This window comes from Strix uralensis, chromosome 2 (assembly GCF_047716275.1).
Source record: "Strix uralensis isolate ZFMK-TIS-50842 chromosome 2, bStrUra1, whole genome shotgun sequence".
NCBI lineage: Eukaryota > Metazoa > Chordata > Aves > Strigiformes > Strigidae > Strix > Strix uralensis.
The window spans coordinates 113,087,255-113,110,642 of record NC_133973.1 but is presented as its reverse complement, the minus strand read 5'-3'; the positions used below and the strand labels follow the sequence as shown (position 1 = coordinate 113,110,642).

At 36.4% G+C, this 23,388-nt stretch overlaps 1 protein-coding gene and 1 long non-coding RNA gene across 2 annotated transcripts in view; one reads left to right on the top strand and one right to left on the bottom strand.

Annotated features, from left to right (window-relative positions):
* BRCA2 (BRCA2 DNA repair associated) overlaps nt 1–23,388 on the top strand; it is a 40,381-nt gene that overhangs the window by 4,444 nt on the left and 12,549 nt on the right. The window contains exons 7-17 of the mRNA XM_074859858.1: nt 1,807–1,862; nt 2,777–2,891; nt 6,624–7,811; nt 8,673–13,433; nt 14,617–14,709; nt 16,156–16,225; nt 16,592–17,013; nt 17,988–18,178; nt 18,775–18,962; nt 22,243–22,413; nt 22,721–23,072. Coding sequence (XP_074715959.1) covers nt 1,807–1,862; nt 2,777–2,891; nt 6,624–7,811; nt 8,673–13,433; nt 14,617–14,709; nt 16,156–16,225; nt 16,592–17,013; nt 17,988–18,178; nt 18,775–18,962; nt 22,243–22,413; nt 22,721–23,072 — 7,607 coding nt within the window. The remainder of the gene's footprint in view (nt 1–1,806; nt 1,863–2,776; nt 2,892–6,623; nt 7,812–8,672; nt 13,434–14,616; nt 14,710–16,155; nt 16,226–16,591; nt 17,014–17,987; nt 18,179–18,774; nt 18,963–22,242; nt 22,414–22,720; nt 23,073–23,388) is intronic.
* LOC141939674 (uncharacterized) lies at nt 59–22,974 on the bottom strand. Its single transcript, XR_012627687.1, has 5 exons — nt 22,963–22,974; nt 17,944–18,028; nt 16,882–16,994; nt 11,754–11,852; nt 59–1,246 (listed from the first exon to the last, which is right to left on the bottom strand). It is a non-coding gene; the product is annotated as an uncharacterized LOC141939674 (long non-coding RNA).

The window sequence follows — 23,388 nt, the reverse complement described above, 5'->3', positions numbered from 1 at the left end:
GTATTTCTAAAAATGAACAGTTGTTAAAGGTTAAAAACTTCTGGTTGTGACACTGGAAGTTCAATTAGTGTGAACTGTTTCTTTTTTTTTCTTTATTAAAAATTGCAGTGATGCTTAGTGGGTACTTTAATAATGCAGCCCTAAAAGGTAGAAATTAAATTAAATGCATCATTGCTTTTCAAAAGTTTTCTTACATTGTATAAGGGAATACAAATTTAGAAAAAACATAGCAAAGCATAGAAAGAGGATGAGGTAATAATTGCTTTGCACTATCACAAAACTAGATACTATTAGGTTAAGTCACGTAAGACAAAACTAGATACTATTAGGTTGTCATGTAAATATGTTTATGAAGTCTAAGGAGGTAGCCTGTTGAGTAAACCTTCCAGCAGCTGTGCTGGCTTCAGCATTCATAACCCCTCTCACTGTGCCTACCATCATATTGATGGGGTGAGACAGGCTGAGATACTGACCCAATTGAAGACCATATTTCCTGGGTTATTTGGACAGGGTAATTCCTGGACCTCATTTGCTCTGCAGCTGCACAAACAGCTGTGCCAGCATAACTGTGAATGAGAATGGCTGATAACTGCTTGTGGCACTAATGCTAAAACATCAGGCCCCGACCTAAGGTGTTGCTGTAAGTGGGATTTCATTAGCATATGATAAACAAGATGAAATTTGACTTTATGCTTTGTTGGTGAAAACTCTTGAGAAAATGGGAAGACCTGGATGTCTGCTTATCTCCTGACATCACTCTTGTTAATGTTGTTGAACGATCACTGTATAAAGCACGTAGAGCATGCAAGCATATAAAGTGTATTAAGAATGCCTGCAAGAATTGGGAATCTCCTCATGTAAGAACTGGTCATGGCCCAAGCCTGTCAGAGTTCAAGGAGCATCTGGACGATGTTCTTAATTATATGGTTTAGTTTTAGGTAGCCCTGTGAGTTGTAGGGAGTTGGACTCAGTGGTCCTTATGGGTCCCTTCCAGCTTGAGAGATTCTGTGATCCCTGTGTTGGCAGGGAGGGGGTGGTGCTGTTCACAAGGCTTCTGAGTTGTGCCATTTTGGGTGTTCATTGGTTCAGAATGATGTGACTGGAAGAAGGCGGCTGGGGGAAGTAGCCAGAGCTTAATGATGTTCTTCTGGAAGATGAATTGTGGTTTGAGCTCTCCTCATTCTCCCACTTCCTGGATGAGCCTAGTATTTTATAGTAATGATGCCCACTCTCTGCCATCTGGCACCTGTAAAAGGAAACAGTGAGTCATTTGGCTGCTACATGGAACCTAGATGCCACGTCTATGAAATGTGTTATTTGGAGATACTGCTCTTCAGACATCTTAAAAATAGGGTTCACTTTCTCCTTCTGTAATGTAGGTGAAAAGATATTACTGTTCTTGTGGGAGGAAATGGAAAAAAAACCCCAAATTTGTAAGAGAGACTTGTAGATCTCATCCAGATCCTTGACAGAAAAAAGTGAGAGTAGTACCATGAATAACTGCTGGAAAGGGGATTGGCAGTGAAGGTGGGCTCAGGGTGGTAACCAGTCTACCTACGTAGCAGCAACTACAACCAATGATTTAGGGTGTTCTGTGCTGTTGTGAAACTGCTTTTGTATGCTGTCCCTCAGCCCCACTTGTAGGACTTCTAACTTTTGGTTAGTTTTTAGTAGTTTTTGGTTTATACATTTCAGTTGCATTTAAAATAATACAAAGAAAACCCCTCCAGAACACAACCATATTTGAACACACTCAGCAAATTGCTTCGGAGCAAATGAATTGACTTGTTTGTCTTTCTTCTCAAGCTAGAGAGAATGATTCTGTTTCTGGAGCAAAGCAACAGGATGAAAGAGCTGAGATAGTAAGTAGTTTTAAGAACTGTGCTGTTCTTTAATTTCAGTTAAGCTATTTAGTTACATGTTTACATTCCTTGAGCCAAGAATAAAAAATTCTGTCATTTTCATTCTAGGCCCTCCTACCTGGCTATTTTTAAAAGTTACTGTTCACAAAACTAAACTTGCAAAACCAGGCTGTAGACTGTATTTTCACAAATAACCTCCTTTGAGGAATATTTTTTGCTGTGCTTTTTAAAAAAAAAAAAAAGCAGCACAAAATAATTTGGGTTCAGCAGCAGTGGGAGTCATTCAAAGAGAAATCAAACTTAGAAATTGCAATATGCTACTTGTCTGAGGGTTTGTTTTTCTTTCTCTTCTATCAGTTTTGGGAGTTACTGTTTGACTTATTGTCCAATAACTTCTTGTGCTCAACCGCTATACCAAGAGTTGAAATTGAGTATTCATTTCAGTCCTTCAGTATTGTCAGAAAAGGGAGAGTTCCTGCAAAATTGTAATTTTACTCTGTGTATATGAAAGCTGAATGATTATTCAGACTGAAAACTGAGTATAGTGCTAATAGAATTCAATTACAAATTTACATTTGATTCTTAACTACCTGAAACTTCACTGTTAACAAACTGTTACAAATTAAAATAAGAAAAAAGTCTTCCTCATTTCTCCTTTGTTCCTTTTTTGAGAGGCTTGCTTATAGCAAACTGCTGAACCCATTGACTGCCCTTAACCTGACTGTAGAATGGAACCTAATTTGCATTGAAAATGGGAATTATTTGCTTATTTTCAAGTGTACCTGTGGAAATATTACCTTTCATTTTAAGAGACGCAGAATTACTCAGATACTGCAGGAAATGTTTAGAGTTGTGTGTCTTACTGTTAAAGTGACACTTACTGGTATGTAATAGCTTATGTCTTTGGTTTACAGATTTTGCACAACTTTTTTTCCAACCATGATAAATGTGCTGGGATGAGTGATACAAGTATGCTGTCCGTTCCAGAGGCAGTAAAGCTAAATGCTGAAGATGACATGAAAGATTCTGGTATGCATTGATGCTTTACTACTGAGTATACTGTGAAGCAAGACTGAGGGTAAAGTTACATTGTATGTCTTGAGCTGATCTTTCTGCTTATTTCCTCTGCCAACTGTGTGCTCCCACTTCCTGAATTTATTCAGCTTTGTAAAACTAATCTGACTCTGCTGAGTCAGTGAATTAAATCAGGTTACTGTGCCACTGGATGACAACTAGATTAGTACTGGTGTAAGTGAAGGTGTGAGACTGTATGGGAGAGCTGAGAGAGAACAATACGGTGCAGGCTCAATGGGGAGCAAGACTCCTACTTCTGGCTATTGAATAGGTTTAGCTTTACCATGAAGGTTCACCCCAGTACTCATTATTCTGTGGTGAGCTTGTTTTTTGATCTTGCTATATTCTTTCTTCATTTACTTCACCTATTAGTAGTTCAAAACATGACAGATTCTTTAGGAAAAATAAATGGGTTTGTTTTTTTAAAAATTAATGCAGAAAATACTCAGCCAAGGGAAACAAATGTTTTCATTCTGTGTTCTTAGATCATGTTAGAGGATAAGTGGAAATGTACACTTCAGTGTAAGCTTTTTGATTTTTGTTGAGAAATGATGGCAGAAGGGAAGAATATTAACAGAAATTTGTTCAGCACGCATGGGTGTAAAAGGGTGCTGTAGAGATTGACATGGGCTAGACAGGATGATATATCTTTAAGATTGTATGTCTCCTCCCTATCTGAATTGAATCAACTGCCCTAAAAATATTGTTTGGTGGTACATGTAAGAATTATGAAATAATCAGTTTAGAATTTGACGAGGAAGGCTGAGAATGCTGAGGTGGGGAAGCATTGCTGCTTGCAGAGCAATATACACTGCTATTTTTATCTTGTAGGTTCAAACGTGCTGAGAAAAATGTAGTTGGTAGTAAACATATTCAGGTAATCTGTAGTCAGTAAAATACTTTTAGAAATTAAGGACAAATTAATGTCCGGTTCTGTGTTCCAAGATGGCTTATTACATCCCATGTTACAGTAGAGAAGGCTAGTTAAAACAATGTCCGAGTAAAAATAAGAGGAAGAAGAAACCCATTTCTCTTAAAGTGCAAAACAACTTTTGCAAATGTCTCCTTTTTTCCCCTCTGTCTTATGTTTTTGATAATAGTTAACTTGGCATTTGAAGATGCAGTGTGAAAAGGATAGCTCAAACCTCCACATTTGTAGCTTTCAAGTGTTATTTTTCTCTGGAATAGTGTTGTATGATGATGAAAGGCAATCAGTTGTATTAGGCGCACATTTTGTTTCAGTCAAAATAAGGGAGATCATAATATTGATTTGGATACCTACATGATGTTAAGGATATGAAGAAATTATTTATACTGTATGACTTGTGTCCTTAGTAACAGTAAAACTGAATACATGCACTCAGTCCAAAGAAGTACCAAATATTTCAAAGATTTTTTTTGCTGGATTTTTTTTTAATTTTTAGTTGTAATAATTTGGGGGAAGAGGAAAACCTTTTAACTGTGTTTTACATTTAGTATAACCATGGACTTCAAGATGTGTACTGTCATGTATGAACACTTTGGAATTTCATAAAAGGAGATAAATTTTCATATAGTCGTTAAGCATATTAATTTATAACCCAATCATTAATTCCTAAGGTTCACATCCCTAGTTTAAGTAAATCTAAGACTGGTCATTGTAGCATTGTAACACTAAGCTTTAGGCATCTGGCCCTTGTAGCAGAATTCACAGCTTTGCTGTAGGTATATAACCTGGATTCAGAGTTAAGATTCGTCAAATATATAGTAATGAGCATTTGACTGGGAAGCTATTTACATTGAAAAACTAATGGGAAACATGAAATTCAGTAACATTTTAGGTATTTTGCCCTGGCCTGTTGCCCAAAACTTGATATTTAAACTCTTTTTAATTCAAAAACCAACATGATGTCACTCAGTCCCTTTATAACCTTGATCAGAGTAAATGGTTCATCTTTAAGCTCAGTGTCTAGAACTATTCATGAAGTAGGAGAAATGGCTTCAATACCCTCTGCTTATAAGGATTCCAACCTGAAATGTGGCAATATGTTCTAACAATCGGTCGATATGTGACTCCAGAGCAGAAACATCTAATAAGCCTCATTTTTTCTGAGTACTGTATTATTTACCCAGAAGGAGAGGCTCTGAGAAAGCAAATTAAGTAGTTATTGCCTAGTTAGGGCACTTACTGGGAAAACAGGAGAATTCTGTTCAGTCCTTATTTCTGGGGTTGTAATTTCCCTGACCCTCCAGTGAGTTTAGAAGTTAAAATTAACTTCCCTAATTTTTTTTTTTCTCCCCCTGGCATCCGCTTATTCAGTGTACAACCAGTAGCTTTACAGTGTTTCAGATACTCCTGGTTTTCTTTTTTGATTAAAGGTAATGGCTCCAGTAAGAGAAATACAACTGTGTCTTTTTAGAAAGCTCTGACAAATTATTACAGGATGAAAGGATGCGGACACAGAAGTTGCTCCAGAGAATGTACTTTAATAAGGGAAAAGGACCTGTACACAATCTGTAGTGTTACGGTTTTCTTTTCGAGATCTTGTTTAGTGATACCTTCTGCCACTCAGGCAAAAAGCAGAAAGTAAAGAGAGTGAGTAATTAACTGTTCAAGAGGGGTGATGAGAGGTGGTTTTATGCCTACAGCATGGGCATGAACCTTTAATGGATGTATTACAAATAGCTGGATGTGTGTGACCAAGTACTGGGAGATTTTCTATGGACTTCCAAATAGAAAATCTTTCGGACGCTAGGTCATTTAAAAGGTCTAACAGGAAAAATTATAGAATTCTAAATTATAGAAAGTGTACCTAAAAAAGGCTTATGGAAAAAGTTAAGCTGTTGGTTATGTACCCAAGGAAAACAAGAGAACAATGATGTTTTCTAGGTACTTCATTACGATTTCTTTGATATAAAAAAGCCTTTAAAAGTTCCCTCAAAATAAAACCTAGCAATTCTTTTGAATGTGAACTATTTTTGTAGGTGGGTCTAGTTTCATACATTTGAGAAGGTAATGTTTTTATTTGGTATGTATAAGCTTTTAAGGCTGTCTGCAAGGTAGAGTTTAGGTTACTTTTCCCCTACTGAATATTATTTTCTATACACAAACAAAAAATTCTCATCTTTCTAATATTTGTGCTAATCGTGTGGAACTTCTTAAAAGCTTCCTAATCAATTAAAAAAGTGAGAATATTTTCTAAATCTTTCTAGATACTCTACTATTCTACATCAAAGCAAAAGGTAGTATAATAATAAATAAATAAGTTTCCTTAGCTGCCAGTTACAGACAAAAATAGGCAGCTTCTCAAGGTGTTTGGAGCCTACCATCAGGTATAAATTTGGGCAGAAAATTTCTAGACACTTGTCTTGTAAAACACTACTCATTCTCCTGTCTGTAGGAAAAAAACCAAAAACCACTTTTGAGACAGCTAAGTTTCATCTTGGAAATCTACTTAACCACCACAGTCCTCAGGAGGCCAGGGCATCTGCATGTATGTCCTTTGCCTACTGTTTTCCTCTAACAGCTGCTGTTGGAGACTAACTTGCTTTAAAGACACATAGATTTATCTTTCTAAACTCACTCCTGAGTAAAGGTAATTACCATAAAATTGAAAGCTGTATTTATCTATTAAAAAAAGGTAAGTTATTTCCTAAAACTTAATTTTTTATTTCTTTTCCTCTCCCCATATTCTCTAAACTGTTTAGAGTTGGAGATGTTAGATGGCTTATTTGGCGAGATGAATAGCTTTGATGATACATTCAACATGCCTGCGAAGTCCAGTGGAACTCTTCTGCTGATGCCAGGTGCTCTGGATGCAGTAGAGAAATGTGAGATAAACACAGATAAAGCACAAGGAAAGGGGGATATTCCTTCTGAGCAGCCTAATAGAAGAAAGACTGGCATTTCACAGGAAGTGAAAACAACTAGCTGGACTGAAAAAAGCCACTCTATCGCAGTGAAGGATTCTTTACTCCAAAACACAGATGAAGATACAGGGGATGGTAAAGATGGCTGTTTAATAGGACACAAAAAGGAACTGGAGTCACTTAGGATCACAGGAGATGGGCAAGATCATAGAATACACCAGTCATCTGAGAATGAGAAGTCTGTGAAGGAAGACATGCCATCTTCCTCAAGCCAGTGGTCTCAACTGAACTTATCTGATCTTGATGTAACTCACTTGGAGATGTCTATATGTGGATCTCCACCCTCTGACTTGCGTAGAGAGGAAGATTTAGAAGAGAAGTCAGTACTGATGACCAAAGATGATGCTGTGGAAACATCTTTACTGAATACTTCAGGCTTGATAAAAGCACAAAAGCTGTTGAGTGTCAATTTGTCAGAAAAGTGCTGTGAAGTGAAAAATTCTGAAAATAACCCAATATCGGAAATAACTCCAGTAAAATCTGTGTCTCTGAATGTTCAAGATCCAAAGTTAGTAAAAGGATGTACAGCTGAGAAGGTTTCCAAAATTAGCTTCTTAAACTGTAATTCTTTTTTAATTGAAAGTACAAATGTCACAGAGTATTCTGTAGTCTACAATGGCAGCTTTTCCAAGCATTTAAAAGCAACTTCTAAATCTGTTGTAACTGATGTTCTGTCTCACCCACTTGTATCTAGTGCTACATCTTCAGATAATTGCAATGGCCTACATTTAATAAATAGTGAAAATACTCTTACAAAGTCTGGCTTTAAAAGCCTGAATATGTTATCCAGCTTGAGAAAGAGATCCAAGAGATTTATTTATGCAATAAATAATACTTTACTGTATCAAGAAGAAAAAATACAGAAAGAAGTAACCTCTGAATCACCTATTTGTCCTGTATTGCCACATTTGGAATCTGATTCGTATGGATTTAAAGGCTGTCATGTGGCCAGTGTTGACGAACAAGGTATATTATTAAGCTTTTCATCATTTGTGGAGGATTCTTTATTAAGAATCTTTTATGTAAATGTTTCAGATAAAATCGTGTGAAGTCTTGTGTTTATGATAAAGTAGCTCTTGCAACTGGGAATCAAGATATGGAATTGGTCTGTTATAAGAACACTGACAGAATAGCATTATTTTCAAGTAGTCTGGTGCTAATTTACTGGTTTTAGTCTCAGATTACTTTCTGGAATAGAAACTTCCACCTTGAACAACTATTCTAATTGCTTGGCTTAATTATCTTTGTCAGTGCTGTTTAGGCAATGCTGTCTTGAGTTGATAACTTGAAAGAGATCATAAAGAATGGTAAAATTGTATAGTTATTTTTCTAAAATTAGGGGGTTTAAGACAGTACATCTGTTTCTTTCAGAAGCACAAAATATTTTAAAAAACAAATTATGTAATGAAAGCAAGCACATACTCCTATTTTTAAAAGCTGTTGTTCTTGCTAGAAGAATTACTTAGTATTAGGAGTTAAGTACTTCTTCTTAAAGCTTGAAACAAATCCTTATGTTGAGACACAAAGAATGGAAGTCCATGTCTTCAAATTTCATTACAACTAAAAATGGATTTATTTTTTAACTGCATTAACTGCAGCCTTCTGACTTGTTTCTGGCTACTAGAACATGATTAGATTAAACAGATCTCCAGTCCTGTCAAGGTGTTCACATTTGAAAACAAACCTGATATTTATGGTACCAGTGTTAAGCATGTGTAGAAATGATCTTACGAGCCAAAATTTTATGAAAATCGGAATTTGCATTTGTTTGAATAAATGAGAACTAGTTTGTTAACATGTTTTTTTCTGTAATGTCTTCTCTTGTAGACTGCTTGCTTCTTGCTGAGAGACATCGTTTGCAATTGAATACGAAGGAAAATAATTTCAGCGCTTGTACTTTAAAAATGGATGTAATGGAGAACTCATCCGACAATCCCTTCAACAACAGGCTGAAGCAGCAAGACCTGAGAGACTTGGGGGAAAATGCAAGAGAGGATCAACCTGCTACATCACTAAAATGCTTAGAAGTATCTAATACACAGAAAGAAGACACAACAAATTCTTTAAATAGTGAAATAATTTCAAATATAAAACGTAAAGTTCGAACTTCAGCATGCCTAATGGCAAGAAAGCGTTCCAGAATGCTCCCTAAAGGCTGTGGCTTAGGCAAAGGCGAGGAAGACAAGTATACGAGTGCTAATGGAAATGATGGAGCTGCTGTACCTTGGAGCCTTAAAGAACAACTTGCGTGGTCTTCTAGGGATAATGAATGCTTGATTGATATGCACCATGACACTACGTCTGTGACAAATGGCGGTTTCAATAATGCTTTGAGTCAGATGAACTTTGGCATAAATGGAGTCAGTAGTGATTGTTGCAATAAAATACCAACTGATAAAAGTCATGCTACAGACCGACAGTCCGTAGTTGACTGTAAAGAAGTACTTGGGCCTTTGGGAATAAACTGCTCAGAAAATGATAGTACTGGATTAAAACAAGGGGAGAAAACAGATGCAGCTGCGTTTTCGGAAGTTGTAGCTGATGATCAAGAGCCAAAGTCAGTTGAAAACAATGAAAGCCCTCAAGCAGCTGCTTGCAATAATGTTGCTGTAGAGATTTCCAAAGAATTGTTAGATTGTATAGGTGATAATTCTTTAAATGAAGTAATTTCTGAAGAAGATAAGCAAATAGCACCTATGTATTCTAGCACAAAGTCAAAGGAGAACCTAAAGTATAAAGGGAAATCATCTGGAAATCTTAATACATGCAGTTTGAATCTGGGATTTGGTGGCTTTCAGACTGCTTCCAATAAGCAGATTAAATTTTCTGAAGTCGGTATAGCGAAAGGCAGAATGCTATTCAAAGATATTGAAAATGAATACTTTGAAGCCTCTTCCATGGAAAGAGTCAGAAACTTTTCAAATCAGGTTAAAAAGGAGACTATGTTTTTACCACATTCAGAAAACGAGTTGGTGAGTAATTTATCTGATTCTTTAGATTCACAGAAAAGTGTTCTTGAGCCCAGGCATACGCAGTTTATTCCACATAAAGTTGGCTTGTGTAAAAGTTTCCCTAAAAGTCAACAATCGTTGCAAGAAACAAATCAAACTTTAACAGCAAGCCAAGAAGCTGAAATTGCTGAACTTTCTAGTATCCTGGAAGAAACAGGTAGTCAGTTTGAATTTACACAGTTTAGAAAACAAAGCAAGATGACACAAAGTCATGTCTTTCAACAGTTTGGAACTGTAGAAGCACATGGAACAACAAATGTGGAAAATATTTCTGAAACAGGGAAAGATACTGATTTTTCTGGTACTTTTAAATCTGAAAATCAGGTAAAAAATGACAACTGTTGTACTAAGCAGGAAGACATAAATCAGGACTCTAAAGTGGTGGAATATGAAAAAGAATACACAGTGGTTTTCCATAAAAATGACAAAAAGGTTACTTTTACTAACTTAGACAGAAATGAAAGTAGAATATCTGATGGGAGCTTTCCAGTAGCTAAACAGAGCACCTTTTCTAATTTTGTAGGCTTTACTTCAGCTGGAGGTAAAAAAATAAATATTTCAAAGGAGGCTTTGACCAGATCTGCAGAGCTCTTCAGGGACTTGGATGATGATAACTATTTGTTTAAATCTGAAACTAGTACTAGACGTCACAATTCAAATAGGCATATGTCTTATGACTGTAATTTTGTCAGATGCCTGACAAAAGAAAATGAAGGAAAAACGGTTTGTATTTCAGATTTCAAAAGCGTAGGTGCCATTTCCCACCGTGCACAGAAAAAAAATGACGAAAATACTAGTACACCATTCAAGGAAGATATGGAAAATCAATCAAAAAGATCAATAAATGAAAATGTTAATTTCAGTAGTACTAACGCTATCATCAACAGTCTGTCATCCATTAAAAAGCATAACCAGAATCATAAAACTTCCAGACAGTTTTTGAATCAAGGAGATTGCCAAGTTGAAGGTCGTTTGAAAGAAGACTCATTAGATGTAACATGTCTGGGAGATGCTATTACAACTGCAGAAGAACATAGTTTAAGTATATCTGATGAAATGGAAAACCTGTCTCCTAATCAGAAAGGAGAAGACAGAAAGGAAAATGAACACTTGCCACTAAAATTTCAAACTCCAGCTGATGGTGATACATCCATTTCTGATGCAGCTCTGGATCATTCCCTACACTTGCTCAATGTACAATGTGGAGAAAGAGATGTAAATGTTTTTGAGAACTCTGATAAACAGACAAATCATAAAAATACGGAAGAAGACACCACCCATGATAAGAACCTGTTAGTGAATGAAAGCAGAATAAAAATGGGTTCTTACCATCATCATCAAATACCTTTCGAGCAAGAGGTGGATGTTGAAAAAAATGCAGTGAAAGGGAGTTACGTGACTGGTTTTCATACTGCTAGTGGCAAGAAAATAACAATTGCCGATGGATTTTTGGCTAAAGCTGAACAGTTTTTTTCAGAAAATGTTGATGTAGGAAAGGAACATAATGACAATTTTGAGAACCCCAGAAAGAAAAGGAAATGTGGTAAAAACTGCATCAAAGACTGTGATTTATGTATTGAAAGCATTGCTCGATGTGATCCAGAAAAACTTAAAAAGCTTGTTCCTGAAGAACCTGGAGATGAATTTAAGCAGGCAGTAGAGAGCAGTCCCATGAAACACCTTGGGATTCTTGATACCGTTAAAGTAGATGCATTTGTTAATCCAGGTGAAGATTGCAAAAGAAGTTTGGTAACTTCATATGCGTATAAAAAAGCTGATGTCAGACCTGGAAAGTCAGAGTTGGAATCCCTTCCTGGACAGGAGAGTGATACTTTAAGTAGAAAGTGTTTGTCTGAAGATGAAAAACTGTTTGCAGACAGGGAGACAGAATACTCACCAAAAAAGGATGATTCAGAAAACATGCATGATTTTCCTGTGCATTCTGCATCTCTGAATTTAATGAAGGTCTCAAATGACCTTGAAGATAATTCAGTGCCTGGAGATACAAAAAATAATTTATTTGTTGAGGATAGTAACAATAAATCTAATCAATCCCTCCTCTTAACTTCAAAAAGTAGCTCTTATTTGAACTGTGACAGTAAGGAATTTGACTTAGAACGTTTAAGTGAACCTTGTGCTGATACAAACTGCTTCACAGACACCATAGCTAATGATCACCAAAACCAGTCACTAGTCAGTCTTCCTGAAGATAAAACTAATTTAACCAGGTTAAAAGAAACACTTAATGTTGAAAATCAAAAGGGTGGTCTGAAACAAATCCTGTTTAGTACAGCGAAAGATAAAGCAGTTTCTGTTTCGGAAAGTGCAGTAGCAAGAGTCAAACAGACGTTTCTAGAAGACTACAGTGAATCTGTAAAATACAAAATTGAGACTAACTCAAGAACTAATCAAACAGAAATTGCAAGAAATGCATCTTCTGTCATTCATGCTGCATGTCCTAATGCCACTAAGTTTTTAAATGCTACAAGAACTGAAGAGATTAATTCAGATGCATCTCATTTTATTAAAATAAATGCAAGTACTAGTGAAAATGGTCACCAAGATACAAACACGTTTGCAGGTGCAGAGTCTGTTTCAAATTCTCAGAGTCAATGCTTTGAACAGAATATTAAGCTTTTAGGGCACTTGCCTGTTCCAGATAAGCAGATAAGGCAGTCAGATTCTTCTACAGGCAATTTTGGATTTTTTAGTACAGCAAGTGGTAAGCCTGTACAACTATCAGAAGAGTCGCTCAGTAAAGCTAGACAGCTCTTTTCTGAAATGGAAAGTAATCATTCATCACATGTACAAGAAGCATTTTTAGTTGAGGAAGATGTTGAACAGTCTGAAATGTCAACTGAAGTAGTGCCTAAGAAAATGCAGATAGTGTTACCGAAAGGGGAGGAAAATACCAGCACTAAACTGATTTCAGATCCTGCTTTTGGTTTCAGCACTGCAAGTGGAAAGCAGGTAACAGTCTCTAAAACAGCCTATCAAAAAGCGAAGGCAATTTTAAAAGAATCTGATGACTTTTTGAGCAGTGGGCTTTGCATTACAGATCAACTTAGTTCAATTAAAGAGAGTGGTCAACATGTAAAATCTTTAACTGATGAAGTGATCTCAGAATCCAAAATTGAAAAAATCTGCAGTGAAGACTTTAACTTAAAAAGCATTTACCCTGAGGAAATGAAGTCTTTTCCAAGCACTCAGCATGTCAAAATGCCTGAGTACATACCACATAGCACAAAAACCAAGCAGTTAACATCATTTAAAAATAGCTTTCAGCAAGAGGAGATTAGGTCGTTTGGAAAAGAGCAGCTGAATCTGGAGATGAAAACAGAGTCTGAAGCAATTTCATGCTGTGATGCTGCTAAAGTAGAAACAAATACTAATCTTCTCCAAACTCCAAAAAATTACTTGGAAGTGGAGGCTGTAGAAAGTGCAAGAGCTTTTATGGAAGATGATCTTTCCAATTCTGGAGTACAAATTAACGTACGGTCCTTCAGTGGCAGACTGGATAAAAATTTTCAAAATAAGACCTTTGGGAAGAGGCAATTTGAAGAAGAAAACTCACTTGGTAGGTCTTTGTCTTATATATGTTCAACATTTATATTTCTGCACAGGGGATTGTTTGAGGTTTTTTTGCATGTTAAATTGATTTTTAGGTCATTATAGAAGTTGAAGTTCTTTCTCTACGTGTCAGTGACAAAATTCTTGCTGCAAGCAATAGTTCTTTCACTCTTTCCAGCCTTAAATGCACAGTACAAGCTAAATTTGTGATTAGCAATCTTGAAGGTGTGCAGGTTTTGCTGATTTATCATAAAGGTATGGAAAAGCTACTGCTCCTTTTCTCTCTAAGCAGACTTCTTTTTTTTTTCCTCTGCACAAATCTAGTGTTTTTTCATTGAAACATGAGTGGTAGTATTTCCATTTTCACCTTTTTATGCCTTGTAGGTGAGGACAAGTTTTCACTTGTATTGAGATTACTAGTCTGACATGAAAAATAGCTGTTGGTCTAAAAGCACAGTTTTTTACCATTTAAAACTGCCCTGTTTCAGGCTGAAGTGTTGCTACTTAATGCTTGCACAGTCACCCAGACCTGTTGAGGGACCTGGCCTATCTGAGAACTATTTATGGAAGGGGAGATTGAAACAGAGTCGCTGCCTAGCTGCACAAGTTCAAGTACAAAGGTCAGGCAGGCTAGTGGGGCAAAGTTTGGCTAGGTGTGCAAAGGCAGATTAGGACTCTTATCAGTCCAACTTGAAACAGCTGTGCCACAGTTGAACCATATCCCTAGATACAGCTTCTGTGAAAGATGTTACGTGGTTTTTTAGAATTCTGTAGGGACTCTGATTACTGAAAGTACAAAAAAAAATGCAGGTGAGCTGTGCTGCTGTGGTGCACTTTGAGGCACACCATCTCGATTATGTCTGACAACTTAAGGCTCACGAATTTTGATATGGACAGAAAAGGCCTACCGACCACAAAAGATTCTGCAACAGACTTTATTATATGGCATCTCATTCTTGGTAACACAATATACAGTCATTTGGTACAGAAGAAATTTTTGCAAATTGTGGTGAAGTAGCTCTCTGCTTGAAACAGCCATTTAATAGAGATCTATGATCTGAAAACTTGCAATTTCTGCTTGCTCTGACTTCTTGAATTTTTATTTAGAAATTATAATTAAGTTATACAGTATTAGTAAGAAACTGAACTTAAAAGGAACATCACTTTTAAAAATCTGTGGTTTATCCTAGGAGAACCTCCGATTAAAAGACAGCTACTGCTTGAATTTAACAGAACAAAGAATCCCCCCAGATCTTTGAAAGCTTCGAAAAGCACCCCTGATGGTAATTTTAGTTGTCTTGTGTTCTAAGCAGTAATCTGATTTGGTTGTTATCTTTAGAATTTTTCAATTTCCAATTGAAATAAAATTGCTTAACCACTTCTTTATCGATATAGTAATGGAAATTCAGGAAAGCTGCTATTTGATAATGTCTCTGATGACTTGAAATCACATGATAATGATATGCCTTATTATGTAGAATCTAAATATATTACAATGTACTGCTTCTGCAAGAACTCTGGTTTAATTTCCAGCTTGGTAGGAATTTATCCAGTTTATCACAATCCTAAATCTCACAAATTCTAGTCTCAGTAGGATGAATATATTTTATTGATCTGTAATTTCTCAATTAAAAACTAGCTGCAGGAAAATGAGAAGGTGCTAGTAATTTCATCATATAATAATTTATGAAGAATATACTTACTGAGAGGTGTCTACATTACAGATGCTTTTAATATTTTGAGCCAGTAATATGGAGGCTTATAAAAAAGTGAAATCAAGGTTGTAAAATTTGAGCGGATGCTTTATGTGAAGTTAGTTAGTGATTAGGGTATTAGGATAATGTGATTTTTGGCACAGCTTTTGGTTATGGGATAAGCTGTGTTCTTTAAGGAACTTGTTCTTTCTAAGCACTGCATGCTCTCACCTAGAATTCAGTAGCAGGATTCATCAAATGTATTGGTTTAACCAGTATATTGGTTCCTGAATGCTGTCCTAGATCTGTTCTAAGCATAAAACCCATGATTTAAAGATTTAAATGGAATTTGTAAGTTGCTGCCAGAGAATAATTTTATACCCTTCATATGTAAATATTACCCTACCCTGCAGCAGGATTTGAACAGTGTTATTCTTTGGTGAAACAACTGAAAACAGTTCTAATCTCCAGTAGAGTCTTGCTTCTGACTTACAGAACATGTGGCATCTTGTATATATGATTTCTCATACGAAAATTCCTCTTTGCAGCCAAAGGGCATAGCACAAATGAGTTTAAATTCCAGACAGATGTGATTTAGTTATGTTGATAATTCCAAGATAAGCATGTCCTTCAATGATGGAAGAAGGAGTTTGTGCAAATGTGCCCTTTTCTGTTGTAACTTAAAAAAAAAAAAAAAAGGTGCTAAAAGAGTTCTAAATTGAATGGTGAACCTACCTGGAATTAAATATGATAAACATTTCCCTTTCAGGAGCCTAAAAACCTCTTGCAGGCTCACAAATACGAACTTTTGAGAGTTCTGCATTGTGGTCACTTATCCTCTAGATCTGTCTGCAACTAGTATGAAGAAGTTTAAATCCAGTATGTTTAAAAATCTAGTATGTTTAAAACTAGTATGAAGATGTTTAAATGCACTCTGGAAACTTTTCTATATAACATTAATAGAGAAGAAACATGTGCTGTAAATATCTATCTATGCAATATACCATTTCAAACTTTTTTCTAATTATTTTGTAGGCATTTTCAAAGACAGAAGAAAATTTATGTACCATGTTCCTTTAAAACCTGTCACTTGTCAACCTTTTGGGTGAGAAATTTATTTTAGAGTTCTTCTAATGCAATTTCTTGAAACCTTGCAAGCCCTTGCCATTATAATTTGCTACCCAACTTTATAAAAGACTAATAATTTTACTTCAAAATAAACAAATTACCATACATTACACTACACGTTGCTGCAGTAGACCAGTGAGATGCTAAACAAATTTTACACTTCTCTTTTCCCAATAGATAGAAATGAAGTATTCAGTTTTTAAAATCTCAAGAGACTGATATTTTGTCTTTTAATTGACGTAGTGTTGAAAGTTGTATTACTAAATTAAGAATATAAAAATCCTGACAAAGGTTTTTGTCAGGAAGCTGAAACCTGTATGTTTAAAAGTTTTCATCTCTGTAGGGCTACTAAAGAACAAGAAGTAGTCAGGAATCCTACCCTTACTCTACCTGATCAAGACTTCAAAGGATTCAAATCTAAGCCTGCCATTTTTCAGCACTGTGGCCTACGGCAGTCTTCAAATGGTACTTCAGTGGTTTCTGCTCCATGTAAGGTCTCAGCAAAGGAGAGTGAAGAAACAAGAAGTTTGTACAAATCTGGCAAAACTGTTAAAACTTTTATTCCACCCTTCAAAACCAAGCTGACACTTTCTACAGGTGAACAAGGCAGCAGCAGCAGTAGATGTGACTCACCGATCAGCAAAAGTAGGACTGAAGAGATGGAATTAGATCAGATCAAAACTGAACAAAATATTGCTGAACCTCCTGATCACCAGTCTTGTGAGCAGCATGCAGCAGACACTGACCTAGAAAACAGCAACTTAGGTATCTTCAGCTTTTGATCACTTAACTATTGTGAATACTAACTAGATAGAATTGAACCTTTAAGGGTTTTACATATTCTGTCAAACTTCTTTTTAAATAAGAAGCTCCTTTTTAAGCTTTTTTTTGACAGAAAAAATAGGAAATAATTACTTTCCTAATATTTTATACTGCGCTCCTAACAAAGCATATGCAATTCATCTCCAAAGTTAATTAAGAACACAAATTTGTTTTCACACAGCACTTCAGAAAGAAGATGTCTTATGTTTCATTTGATACTTGATTTTATATAACTCTTAAGTAAAATATTCTAGGAACCTGAAAAATGAGCCTTGCTATATATACTTCATTCACTTCTACAGAAGCTTGTTTTCATTGTTTCCTAATTAAAATGTAGGCTTAACCATATAAATGGCCGATTGTGTCATTTTCAATGAGGCAGAGTTTAAATGCTCAACTGTTTGACTTTATTTAGCATGTTGGTTTATGCTTCTAAGATGACTTGAATGATCCAGTGTGTATAATTTCTGTAACTATTGCAATCAAGTAATCTGTATTTTGTCAGAAGGACTCATTGTGTATATTTGAACAGGTGCATGAACATTTGCAGAATTAGATCCCATTATTTACAGGGCAAAAATCTCAGGATTGTGGATTTTGTAGTCATTAACTAATTTCTGTTCATTTGGAATTTTCTATTAAGATAGTGTTCAGTCTGAGAAAAATACGTGGATTTAAGTTTGGTTCGGGGACTTATGAATGTCATGAAATGACATATTTCATATAAATACTGTTCAAATGCCTTCAGTAAACAGTGCTTTTTAAATTCATTAAACTTTGAATGTTTAGACTGATGCAGTTTCTAAAAATCTGCAGAGTGGCTTAGCAAATGTGCTTTTATAGTGTGACTGTAGATCTTAAATCAATACATACTGTAACAAGGTTTTCATGTTTTGGGTTGTTTTTTTTCTTTGCAGCTATGGTCAAGATGATGACAAATCTCCGCTGTGCCAGAGATCTGCAGGAAATGAGAATTAAAAAGAAATATAGGCAAAATATTAGCTCACAGCCAGGCAGTCTTTACGTCATTAAAACGTCTGCAGGAAATAGAATCTCTCTGAAAACTGCAGTAGAAGAGAAATCTCCTACTTTTTATTCTACAGAAGAGGTATATTGATATCTTTCTACTGTGTGGCTTTCCTGGGATCTATTCCTTAAGACAAGCAAGCAAAAACCCAGTAGCTTTTCAATAGATACATTCTTCAGTTTTGAGATAAGTATTTACAGTAGCTGTTATACCAGTTGCTACGGTTTTTAAGTAGCTTTGCATATCCACAGTTTTTATTCCAAATAATAAGGGTCATAAATGTCTCTTATAATCAAACAAGAGAAGCATCAAATGAGGAAAAAATCCACCAATTATAGTTACTATTGACTTTTAACCCAGAGCCGTTTTATGATAACAAAATTTAAGCTTAGGTAAGTGTATATCAAAAGCGTCTTGCTTTTGGTACACTGAAAGTACAAAACCTTTTGAACTTTTTAAATGCTTTTAAAGCACGCTGTGATGCTGTTCTGCTAAAATAATTGCTGGGGACTCCTTCATTCTCCTTGGATTACATACTAAATGACAAGGTCAGACAAAACCTGTCTCAATCTCAAGGAAATATCTTATCTGAATTTATAACATTACCTATAAAAACTCTCAGCTGAATTCTAACTGTATTGTAATTAGTTTGTCTTTTTCATCTAATTTTTTTTCAGCTTTACACATATGGTGCTTCAAAACATTGCATACAAGTTAACAGCACAAATGCAGAATCTTTCCAGTTCCTGATCAAAGACTTTTTCAGTAAGGAGTATTTATTAGCTGGAAATGGGATGCAACTTGCTGATGGAGGATGGCTAATACCTACAGATGAGGGAAAAGCTGGAAAAAAGGAGTTTTACAGGTACTGTTACTTATGAACTTGAGACAAGTATGCTATTTATTAGTTAGTGATTTTCATATCCCCTAGAATAACTCCAACACTGTGATCTTTTAAAGCCTCTATTTACTGTGCGTTTTTAGTTACACCTCTGTTAGTGTGAATAAAGATATTGTAGGATTGTAAATTTACTGCGTAGACTAATGTTGTTAGTGATCTTCACTGACCATTAAAGAAAGCATACAAAGTAAATTTAGAAAATTTCTGTGGATTCCGCAACGGTGTTAATAGTCTAGAAAAATATTTTTATTGTCTGTTAATTCAGCACTTCACCATTTTGTTTAATTAGCATTAATAGGTTTTGATTTTTTTTTTCAAGTGAAAAAGGATTTATTTCTGTTGGCCTCTAGAGTTTCTTGATGAGAATGAAGGTTGTTTGGGGAGGTGCTTAGGGCTGCTTTGTCAGGACAGGGCTGAAAATATCTTTTTTCAATATAATTTTCAATATAATCACTGCTTCCTGGCTTTGCTAATAATACAGCCCAGGATGGTTTTGTGCTTCTTTGCTTTTGTTGAATTACGTGAGATTCCTGCCAGTTTATTTCCCCGGCCTGTTTAGGTCCATCTGAATAGCAACCCTGCCCCCCAGTTCATCAACCACTTCCCCAGATTTGGTGTCATCCGTAAACTTGCTGCATGTGTGTTCCATGCCATCATCTGGGTTGTTAATGAAGACGTTAAACAACATTGGTCCCTGTATTGATATCTGAGAGGTGCCACTAGTTACTGCCTACCTGCTGGACTTTGTACTGTTGATCACAGTTCTTTATGCTCAGCGGTCTAGCCAATTTTCCACCCACCTTATCTACTTATCTAGCCCATATCTTACCAATTTAATGATAAAGAGACTGTAAGAAATTGTCAAAGTCCTTGCTAACATATGCAACATCCACTGCCCTCCCCTTGCCCACAGCACCAGTTACTTCATTGTAGAAATCAATTGGGTAGGTTAAGGCATGATTTGCTCTTAGTAAATCCATGTTGGCCATTACCAGTCACCCTCTTGTCTTTCATTTGTTTAGAAATTGCTTCTAAGAATTTTTTCATGCTGTTATGGAAGTTCTTGAGTCTCTCTGTTTGACAGTAAACCAAGTTTGTCTCAGAGCAGTCCTTAAAGTTGATTGTGGGTTTCTTTCTAAATACTGTAGGGCAGAACTAATCCTCCCACAGTTCCATTTTGCACCCAGTGGCATAACATGCCCCAGCTGTTTCATGGACAGCTATGGGATATGTAGGCATATACACTTCATGTAGTCACTTAAAGGCAGAGTATGCAGACCTTGACCTAACTTGTTACTTACCTCGTTTCCTCCCCATTTGGCAAGTCTTTTGCTATTGGGGATACCATCCCTGATTCTGCACTTCCCTCCAGTAGTGACACAATTGTTGAATGTTTTGGGGATGTACCTTGCTAGACGGCGTGTTCCTACAAAGCATTTATGGTAGATGCAAAAAGACTGTCTGGCGTGTTCATCCATGTTCAATTACGGTGCAGGGCCTCTTGCCTACATGTCAGTTCTCTGGAGTTGCGTCCATTTTAGAAAGTGTGCTGGTCATTCTTTTCTCATGTGGAATTGCTATTTCTAGGCTGACAAGCAACACCGCTACACAAATTAATAGGAAACATGAGGTTTGAGGTTGTTTTTGTCAAGAAGCAGTAGATCTCTGGGAACAATGCATCCAACTCTGGATCAGTGTATTTGCAATCTGCTGCTTAGGCATGTTGGAGATAATCTTGATTAATTTCACATAATTGTCCTGTGAATGGGAAAGGTATTAAAGCATTTGCACAAAACATCTTACACCTAGATGTGCCAAATATCGGCCTTTGTAGGCAGTCCAACTTCTTGTTCCAGAGGCAGCTTGTCTTAATCATTTTCAGAGGTGCCCCTGATTCTGTCTGTGGTCAGGCCATCAGATATATGGCTTTCCCTGCATTAATTTTTCAAAAACAGAAGAGAGAAACCACCAACATACTGCTAAATAGTCCAGAGTAGCCACAGTGGTGTTGGTGTCAGAACCTGCTCTGGGTGGCAGTATCGATCTGACCCTGCATACCAGATAGCCTCTCGAGCAATTTGTAGAGGTTGTTCCCCAAGAGGTTGCCTTCAGTTCCTGTATCTTTTCTGGATTTGTTGTATGTTAAAGCATATGGTTGAGAGTTGGTTAACTAAATCAGTCTTTTTATCCCTTCTAAGTATATTAATTGGAGCTCCATCAACTAGAATATATATGCTTTCATTTAATCATCTGTATTTAGGATCTTAATCTTCAGTTGAATTGTCTTTAACTCTTGAATTGCATTGTCCTTCACAATATATTACGGAGTATCTCTTAGGAGATAGTTTGGGATTGCTTTGCTCTCTTCTAATGTAGTAATTAATCTGATGGTCATGCCTGCTCCTTATCTTCCTGTATATGACTTTTTGGCTTTTACATTGTTTTTCCTCACCCAACTGCAGTACGGCTCCTTAAAATCTTCTTGAGGCTTTCCGAAAAGTCAGAAATTGACTTTTTGATAGAACTTAACCTTGTGTTCTAATCAGTCTAATGACTCAGCTGTTTGAATCTCTGGTCTAATTCTTTCCTTTTCCTCTTTTAATTAAATGGCCTTCCTAGTGACTGCAAGAGCTGGAAAAAATAGATGTTTCCAACCCAACTCACGCAGGTCATGGTGGTACAGCTTGGACTCAACACAGAATGAAAGTCTATTTCGGTGGTCACTCAGTGGAGAGAAGAAAGTTCTTTAGTAGCAGCTGAAAGTTGTTTGAAATGTGTTGTCCGCATGTGTGCTTAAAAAAAAGAATCAACAAAACACCCAAACCACAAGTCCAGAAACTGTGAAGTAGAGGGGGTTCGATTGTAATGGACTCATCAGGCACACAGGGGAAATTCCAGGGCTGAAAAGGAATGGAGCACACCTCTGTCCCCCTATGCTATATGCATAACTGCATGAAGCAGACGGAGCATGTCCCTGGAGCTACTGCTAGGGTCAAAAAAATATCCATTTCGAGAATAAATGCATGTATGCGCATGCATGCTGCCAAAGCATAAGAGGACAAAACTTCAGTATTCAGACAATAATCAGATCAGGTTAGGGAATGTAACCTTCCTGTTTTCACTGTCAAAATATTTCTGTGTTAATGTTGCCTATGTACATACACTGAATTCAACGCTAGGGAAAAATAGGCAAGTAAAAACTTACAGTGAATTTCAGGTTAATTTATTAACAATTCATCTGCAGAGCCCTCTGTGACACTCCTGGTGTGGATCCCAAGCTAATAACAGAAGCCTGGGTTTACAATCACTATAGGTGGATTGTATGGAAATTGGCAGCCATGGAAGCATCTTTTCCACATGAATTTGCTAACAGATGTTTGACACCAGAAACAGTGCTGTTGCAGTTGAAATATAGGTACGTGTATAGCAATGTATTCGGAGTTGTAATTTGTGACACGATGTGTTTTCTAGTTCATAATATTACAGAATAAGCACCTCTGCCTTGTATTTACTGTTTATCAGAATGCTTATGTTAAACTTGTGCATGCCAGTATTAATGTAGTGCATGTTATTTGCAAAAAATTCATATAACATTTGCTTGCTACAGTGGTATTTAATCATATAGATTAATTAAGCAGTAGTTCGGTACAATTGTTTTTAAGGAAGAACAATGTGATGGATTTTGTTTGCTTTAACAAAGCATCATGAATTCTTTTTTGTAGGTATGATTTGGAAGTTGATAAAAGTAAACGATCAGCAATCAAAAAAATAACTGAAAGAGATGATGCGGCAGGTAAAACACTTGTGCTGTGTGTTTCTAAAATCATATCGCTAAACACCGTTGTATCTCCTAGCAGTAGCAATAAGAATGTGGAAAGTAAAAAAGCAGCAGCAATAATTGAAGTTACTGATGGCTGGTATGGGATTAGAGCTCTTCTGGATCCACCTCTCAAGGCTTTCTTACATAGAGGAAGGCTCTCTGTTGGTCAGAAGATCATAGTGCATGGAGCAGAACTTGTTGGCTCTCAGAATGGATGTACGCCACTGGAAGCCCCAGATTCCCTTATGTTAAAGGTAAAACAAAATATTAGTTCAGCTTGATTGGATGTGAGAGAGAGATGTGATAGATGCTATTTAGTTGACCCATGTTTTGTAAACAGAAAAAGTTTTGTCAGGGCTTTATAAAGACAAAGTTTTGTCGAAGTTTAATAACCAGATTTGTAAGACATGACGCTACTCACTAGAGTTGGAAGAGAAGTTTATAGTGTAAAATTCTGCCAAGTTTTGCTGTGCGTTTTGACAGTTCTGGCTCCTTGATTTGGTTAAGCACCAAGTTACAGAAAGTATTTATCCATCACAGACAACATGGAAGTGGAGGGAAGAATGGGGG